At 40.6% G+C, this 8,638-nt stretch overlaps 1 protein-coding gene across 1 annotated transcript; it reads right to left on the bottom strand.

Annotated features, from left to right (window-relative positions):
- Positions 1 to 1,571: 1,571 nt before the first annotated feature.
- LOC108986052 lies at positions 1,572 to 7,388 on the bottom strand. Its single transcript, XM_035691439.1, has 4 exons — positions 5,925 to 7,388; positions 5,409 to 5,879; positions 3,028 to 5,171; positions 1,572 to 2,433 (listed from the first exon to the last, which is right to left on the bottom strand). Exons 1-4 carry the CDS (start codon positions 7,386 to 7,388, stop codon positions 1,572 to 1,574), a joined length of 4,941 nt encoding a protein of 1,646 aa, XP_035547332.1.
- Between the last annotated feature and the right edge of the window lie 1,250 nt (positions 7,389 to 8,638).

The raw sequence follows: 8,638 nt of genomic DNA on the forward strand, positions 1-8,638 counted from the left end.
TGCACCGGTCATGGCTTTTTGCCATTTGGGATAGTTATCTCCAATGAGTACTCCAGAGACGAGAATGACGCTAGGGGAATCAGATGGGTGAAGGAGGTAAGGGGAATGGGGGGGGTTGGAGGATTAGGAACGTTGTTTGGCTGATACCATGTTAAGAATTGAACACTTTATTTCTCAAAAGTCTAAATTACAGTGTAAGGACGTCTAAAATATATAGATACAGACCTAGTCTTTCTATGATAACTATTAAAAAGGAAATAATTACAATTGAATGAAAAATTTCATAAATAATTACAATTAAAAATAAATTTCCTAAGATCAAGAGATTGATAATTTGGTGGGATTTGATTCTATCAATATTTACCATGCTAGCAGAAATGGAGGAGGCCTCTCTGGTGGAATTTTAGTTGTGGTTTGGAAAATTTGGAAGCGTAGAAATGACTTTATTCTTAACAAGAACTTCACCAACCCCATGACCCTATCTCTTCAGTCTAAACAGAAGACCAGCTGGAAATCCTACAACACTGCACTTCGCCTACTCCTCCTTTGGTTTGGTTCCCAGTCTCCCAATGGGTGGTTACTCCTCACGATTGCTACAAGGTTAATTGGTGCACTAGCTTCCAACATCGAAATTGCACTAGTGGAATAGGAGTGGCTATCAGAGATAATAAAGGCAATTTCATAGCTACAATGAGGATGCAGAGTTCCAATTTTTCAGAACCTCATCTTGCATCATCATACGCAGCTCAACAGGCGATTCTCCTAGCGCCTAATATTGGCCTTCGAAAGATCATCCTTGAGGGCACGACCTGCAGGTGATGCACGAGATCACGAGAACAAAGGAGAATTGGACTCCAGCTGGACTCGTCTCCTCGGACTCAAGAATTCTTCTAAATCATTTTGAATTTTGGTCTGTACAACATGTTCACCGAGCATCCAACGAGATAGCTCAATTACTAGCTAAACACACACTACATTCTGATGTTGTACTCATAGATCTAGAAGACATTCCTGCATGTATCGGCCATTTGGCCCCTTCTTGATGATGAATATATCCATACCATTTCTCAAAAAAAAAAAAAAATTCTACAACAGTTGATATGAGATCTTGGCATCTCTGGGTTCTCCAAAATCCAATATTCTTTTATAAAGTGCTCTATATACAGTTCCATCTAATACTAGAAATACGAAACAAGAAACTTTATCACTATACATGTGGATATTCATGTATAGGAAAATTCTACAAGCTAGCTAGCTATTTCAAAGAAACTTTATCATTATACATTAAACTATTGGTTTTCAATGTTTAGGGTTGACCCGAAGTTCTACTTCAATGACTATCCCTGGGGCTGGTCTGTTTAGACTAGTGCTAATTCTCATGCAATATGAAAAATCAAGCATGCGAGGTAGATGTGTCCTCCACATTATTATTCAATAAAAGATGATTTGTAGCTCAAACAAAAGATTTGGTGAGGAACCATATAACTCATTTAATTTCTAAAATATTATTAAACTCAACATTATATTACATTAACTAAGAGAACAATAAGATTAAGACACTACATGAAAACCTAATTAATAATAGAAAACACGGTTTGTGTAATTGCAAGTCCGAGCAATAAAATAGCCGCCAAAACTGAAAGTAAAGCCCAAGGACTATTGAAATAATTGTGCCTCAAATTTGCCATCCATTCATTCCAGTGTTTGGCGCAGTGCTTGTTCATATCGATGGAAGTTTTAGCATAAAGGGAGTTGCTGGGTGAAAATTCGACATGGTAACCAAGCTTGTTAACCATGGTGGAAGCAACTTCATCATCACCCAACCAATTTTCAATGATTCCTTTCCGACGGAGTATTTCAACATCCTTTGGAGAGTCAATGAGATCATCCATGAAGCACACATAGTTGCTGACGTACCTCGAATCATTGTATGGACTATATTGCTCAAATGCAACTAGATTTCGCAAAAAAGTTTCAGTTAGGTCATCTATTCTCAAAGGCGAAATTTCCAAGACCCCATTGCTAAACTTGGTAAAGGTGGTACGTTGCTTTGCCTTCATGAATTTGACTCCACCCTCTTTAAGCTCTGTTGCATTAGGTCTTGGCCTTATCATATTTTTTGTATCCGTATATTTTTTTGCCTTCTTGAATTCGATTTCGGCCTCTTTAAACTTTGTGCCTTGAGGAATTGAGTTCCACTTTTCAATCTGATTCAGAAAAGGTAGGCGAATAAATTTCTTTATCATCTCGAATTTGATTCCACAAAGTTTGGACTTGCCATCTTCATTCGGCCTTTTTTGAGAGTCTTGAAATTTCTTTGCCTTCTTGAGTTCAATTCCAGCCTCTTGAAATGCAATGCCATCATTTATTGACTTCCAACTTTCGTTCTCCTTAAATTTATTGTAATGTATCTCCTTCGCAAGAACACTACAGCTATCAATTCCTTCCAATACACAGATTCCTCAACAAAAGAATGAGTCTCCGGTACACGAAATTATGATCAAATGCAAGATTCCATTCGTGAATCTTGACAGGGAATTTTCGAGGAATTCCCAACCTCCAAATTGTATTAAATTCCAATGAACAATCAATGCCCAATTACAACTGATCTGCTCTGGTTTTATACCCACAGAGCATGAAGATGGCCTTAAACGACCATGACTGACACGTAAAACGCACACTACAACCCTTAAGGCAAAACTCACCGTTTTACTCAAGGCTCAAAACACACAATCATGCAAATTAAACGACACTACACAATTAATCCAAAGTGCACCGTTTCACTTAAGTAACTACTTCCCTCTTTTATTCAAAAAGTCGTTATAACCGCTACCCTCAAGTCGAAGCCTCCTTCCCTTCTCCCGTGTTCTGAGATGCTTCTCCTTCAACAGCAGCCCTTATTCCCTTCCTTCCTCTTCAAGACCTAGCCCCCAAGCACTCGTGACAATCTCCTCCTCTTCAAGGCCTTGCCCCCAAGGCACCCATGACCGTCACAAGACAGTGCCTATCAAGTGAGGATAGACAGACCTTAACTTGTATAGCAGTTCCCAAGAATTATCCTCCACAGCAGCTCCCACCCATTTGATCAAGACTTCAGTGACAGCACGACCTGCTAACTTCTTCATACGCCGTGCCAGAATCTGTTCAGGCTCAGGTTGGACAGCCCCTTCTCCATCAATTGGAGGCAAGGTTGGTAAAGGGGTAATTTGATCCCCTAGTTTCTTTTTAAGGCAAGAAACATGGAAAACGGGATGAATTTTGGATGTAGGAGGCAGACTCAACTTGTAAGCAACTGTCCCAATTTTCTGAATGACTTGAAAGGGACCATAATATCGAGGAGCAAGCTTCATGTTATGTCTCATGGCTACTGATTTTTGTCTATAAGGTTGAAGTTTGAGAAACACCCAATCACCCTCCACAAAAGATCTCTCGGATCTCCCCTTGTCAGCATAGATCTTCATTCTATTCTGAGCTTTGCTTAAGTTCTCTTTCAACAAGGATAAGACTTGCTCACGATTTCTCAAGTGTTGATCTACTGCTTCATTGGTAGTGGTACCAGCTACATAAGACAGTAATCTTGGTGGAGGCATTCCATACAAGGCTTGAAATGGAGAAATTCCTGTAGAGGTATGCACCGAGGTATTGTAATGCCATTCAGCCATAGGAAGCCAAGTAGTCCAACTCTTGGGCTTAGAAGCACTATAAGCCCTTAAGTAAGCTTCAACAGCCTTGTTCAAAGCTTCAGCTTGACCATCAGATTGAGGATGGTAAGCTGAGCTCATAGTCAAGGTTGTGCCCTGCATCTTGAAGAGTTCATGCCAAAACAAACTTGTGAACACCACATCACGATCGGAGACAATTGTTTTAGGTAACCCATGAAGCTTGAAAACTCCAGAAAAAAATATCTCTGCCACCTTAGCTGCAGTGTATGGATGAGCTAAGGAAAAGAAATGACCAAACTTGGTCAATCTATCCACCACTGTTAGAATAACAGTGCTTCCATTAGAACTTGGGAGGCCCTCAATAAAATCCATGGCAATATCAAGCCAAGGGTTCTGAGGAATGGGCAAGGGTTGAAGTAAACCTGCTGGCAGCACATTTTCTGACTTGTTAACTTGACAAACTTGACACTCCTTAACTAATTTCCTGATATCCCTCCTCATGCCAGGCCAAAAAAAATCCATTCTAGCTCTGTGCAAGGTTTTATGGTAGCCCACATGGCCTGCCACTGGGCTGTAATGGATGTATTGCAATACCTTCTTCTGGAATGATGAACCAGGAACAATCATCAGTCTGCCTTTTCTGAGTAAAAGACCTTGTTGCAAGGAGAATGCTTTTGGAACTTGTTCCCCTTTCTCTAGAGCCGTAATGGTCTGAAGAATGTGGGGTGATTTTGAGTAACTGTGCTTCAGTTCAGTAATCCAAACAGGAGTAGGGAATGAAATGAGTGCTAAAACAGCAGAATCCTCTTCCATCTTTCTCGAAAGTGCATCAGCTACCTTGTTATCTTTACCTCTTTTGTACTCAATTTGAAAATCGTATCCCATGAGCTTAGAGATCCATTTGTGTTGTGCTTCTGTGGCTACCTTCTGCTCCAACAAGTGCTTCAAAGCTTGCTGGTCAGTTTTAATCTTAAAAGGCTGACCAAGCAAGTAAGGCCTCCATTTCCCAACTACACTTACAAGGGCTAGAAGCTCTTTTTCATAGGTTGATAAGAGGAGAGCTTTACCCTTGAGAGCCTTACTAAAATAGGCTATGGGCTGGTTGTTTTGCATCAACACAGCTCCCAACCCCACTCCAGAAGCATCACATTCAATGAGAAATGCTTGAGAGAAATCTGGCAGCTTCAAGACTGGAGGGTGAGCTACAGCATGCTTAAGTTGCAAAAAAGCCTTCTCGGCCTCTTGACACCATACAAAGGAATTCTTCTTCAATAACATGGTCAATGGGGCAGCTATTGAACCATAACCTTTGATAAATTTCCTATAATAACCAGTTAAGCCCAAAAACCCTCGCAAGGCCTTCACTGTTTTAGGAACAGGCCACTCTAGCATGGCTGAAATTTTGGTAGGGTCTGCTCTTACACCTTCTGCAGAAATTATATGGCCTAAGTAGTCAACTTCCATAACCCCAAACTTACACTTAGACTTCTTGGCAAATAAAGTCTGCTGCTGTAAAACAGATAACACTGTTTTCAAATGTTCTAAATGCTAAAATAAATCTTGGCTGTAAACCAAGATATCATCAAAGAAAACCAAGACAAATTTTCGAAGGAAAGGTTTAAAGATATGGTTCATTAAACCTTGAAAGGTGGCTGGTGCATTAGTAAGCCCAAAGGGCATTACTAAGAACTCATAATGGCCTTCATGAGTTCTAAAGGCTGTCTTAGGAATGTCATCTTCCCTTACTCGTATTTGGTGATAACCTGATCTTAAATCAAGTTTAGAAAAATACCTTGCCCCATACAACTCATCCAAGAGCTCATCTATGACAGGGATTGGAAACTTGTCCTTAACAGTTTCTTGATTGAGAGCTCTATAGTCCATGCACATTCTCCATGTGCCATCAGCTTTCTTTACCAAGAGAACAGGTGAAGAAAATGGACTTTGGCTTGGTCGAATCACCCCATTTAACAACAAATCTTTAACAATTTTTTCTATTTCTGTTTTTTGGTAATGGGGGTACCTGTAAGGTCTCACAGAAATTGGAGGAGTTCCTTCCTTCAAGATAATTCGATGGTCAAAGGCTCGAGGAGGAGGCAACCCAACTGGTTCCTCAAAAACAGACTGAAACTGGTTTACTATCTCTTCAACTGCTGGTAGAGTCTGTGTTGGCTCCAACTTGGGCTGAACTGCTACAAGTTGCAGAAGCCAACCTTGCTAACCAATGAAGGAAGATTTAAGCATGCGAATCCCAGCATCAACCTGAACCTGTTCAGACAACAACCCCTGCAAAAACAGTTTCTGACCAGCAATCTCAAACTGCATAGACATATTTGTAAAATCCCATTGAATAGGACCCAATGTTTTAAGCCATTGAACCCCTAAAACAATGTCACAGCCTCCAAGAGTCAGAACATGGAAAGGAACTAGAAACTTAGTTCCTTGGACCTTAATCATTTCCTCACATTTGCCTTGGCTGACTATGCTAGTACCATCAGCTACTTTCACCTGAAGGGCTCCATCTTCCCTTACCCGCAACTTAGCTGCTTCTACCACCAAAGGGTCTAGGAAGTTGTGAGTACTTCCTGAGTCTACAAGGATCTCAATAGAAAATGAGCCTATGGAACCCAGGAGCTTCATGGCATTACTGTTGATGCAACCAGAAATGGCATGAATCGAGACTTCAAGTTCCTCCACCCCCTTTAGAACCAGTTCTTTAGAGCTCTGTAGAGATTGAGGCACCACTTCATCCTCATGATCACTTACCTCTTGCATATCACTAGGTTCCCCATGCAAGAAATAAACCCTCGGATTTTTACATACATGATTAGGATTCCACTTTTCCTCACAGTGGAAACATAGGCCTTTTTTCCTCTTTTCATCCATATGAGATGAATTCACCTTTCTCATAGGAAACACATTCTTTGGAGCATTATTGGCGAGATCAGTCATTCCCACACTATTAAGAGACCATTTCTCAGCAAAATGGCTATTTTGTCTCCAAGGCTTTCTTGAGGATAGCACATGTTCCTCTTGCAGCTTAGCCAGGCTGAATGCAGCTCCAAGGTTCAGTGGATTAAACATCTTGACAGGTATTCGAATGTCATCCTTGAGTCCATTAATAAAGCAGCTCATCTTATGTCTGTCAGACAAGCCTTTGAGCCTATTGGACAAGGCCTCAAATTGTGATGTATACAAACTAACAGAAGTAGTTTGTCTTAATCTGGTTAAGGCCTCCATTGGATCATCAAACGCTGAAGGTCCGAACCTTCCTTGCATTGCTACCACTAAGGTCTCCCATGAATTAAACTGACCTGATTCAAAGGCACTTTGGTACCACACCAATGCCTCACCTTCCATATGGTGCGAAGCCACCATTAATTTCTGATGAAAAGGTACTTGAAAACAATCAAAGTATTGATTGGCCTTAAAGGTCCACCCTGCTGGATCACTGCCACTAAAGTGTGGAAAGTCCAACCTAATATTTCTCTGAAAAACTCCTCGCTCCTCATGATTCCTAGTATCATTAGACACTTCTCTATCTCTACGAGACATAACATTTACAGAATCAACTACAGATTTCAACAGATCTGAAACTTGTTCTAACCTTTCAGTGATTCCAGAAATTGCTTGTTGATTCTGTTCGAGCTGCTGCTGCATCATTCCCTGCTGCCTTTGAGATTCCTCAAATAGAACTTTCAGTGTTGCGCGCGTCCCTTCCGCCATTAAGCTGCTACTGCAAGGATCGACTACTACTGATACCACTTGTAATGTATCTCCTTCGCAAGAACACTACAGCTATCAATTCCTTCCAATACACAGATTCCTCAACAAAAGAATGAGCCTCTGGTACACGAAATTATGATCAAATGCAAGATTCCATTCGTGAATCTTGACAGGGAATTTTCGAGGAATTCCCAACCTCCAAATTGTATTAAATTCCAATGAACAATCAATGCCCAATTACAACTGATCTGCTCTGGTTTTATACCCACAGAGCATGAAGATGGCCTTAAACGACCATGACTGACACGTAAAACGCACACTACAACCCTTAAGGCAAAACTCACCGTTTTACTCGAGGCTCAAAACACACAATCATGCAAATTAAACGACACTACACAATTAATCCAAAGTGCACCGTTTCACTTAAGTAACTACTTCCCTCTTTTATTCAAAAAGTTGTTATAACCGCTACCCTCAAGTCGAAGCCTCCTTCCCTTCTCCCGTGTTCTGAGATGCTTCTCCTTCAACAGCAGCCCTTATTCCCTTCCTTCCTCTTCAAGACCTAGCCCCCAAGCACTCGTGACATTTATCCTCAAATTTCTTTGCCATCTCAAATTTGACTCCAGCGTCATGAAGCTCATTTCCATATGGTATTGACTTCCAGTCTTTAATCCTCTCCAGATCATCTGGTCGCTCTTTGGCATAAAATATTGACTTTTTCTTATCGCCCTTCTTCATATTTTCCAATTTTGCAAGTAAAGCACTAACAACTCCATGTATCAGGCCAAACAAATACTTAAATATCTCTCCCTTCTTGAATTTGACTCCAACCTCTTGACTTTCTGTGGCATAATGTAGTTCCATTTCAAGTATTGAAAGCCTGATAATTGTATGCATCAAATCAAGTAGATGCTTAAAATCTGCCTTCTTGAATTTGGCTCCAACCTTTAGATGCTCATGTACCATATTTGCGAGTGGAGGAGTAATAGCTATATCCATCTGACAAAGTAGATGCTTAATCTTTTCGGTTGAATAAGTACCAATGAAATCCCAATCTTGAAATGTTGATAATGAGTCAATGAGAAAATCAATGGCAAAATCACTAAGTCGAATGGTCTGGACACTCGAATCATATATGGATGGGCTAGGAAGTTGTGTCTGGTCCCTCGCACTCATCTCGAACAATTTGGTAAGAACAAAGTATGGAAGTTGATTTTCAAATAATATAAGATCACGAGCTATAACGGCAA

Source organism: Juglans regia, chromosome 7 (assembly GCF_001411555.2).
Source record: "Juglans regia cultivar Chandler chromosome 7, Walnut 2.0, whole genome shotgun sequence".
Classification (NCBI taxonomy): domain Eukaryota; kingdom Viridiplantae; phylum Streptophyta; class Magnoliopsida; order Fagales; family Juglandaceae; genus Juglans; species Juglans regia.

Bases quoted from the DNA above. Each gene is read 5' to 3' on its own strand.
- LOC108986052 (XM_035691439.1), bottom strand. From the start codon at position 7,388: ATGGCGGAAGGGACGCGCGCAACACTGAAAGTTCTATTTGAGGAATCT. The intron at 5,172-5,408 runs GTAAGGGAAGAT...TCTGTTTTACAG, and splicing joins CAGGTTATCACCAAATACGA to CAGCAGACTTTATTTGCCAA. The intron at 2,434-3,027 runs GTCTGTCTATCC...AGGAATTGATAG, and splicing joins GAACTGCTATACAAGTTAAG to CTGTAGTGTTCTTGCGAAGG.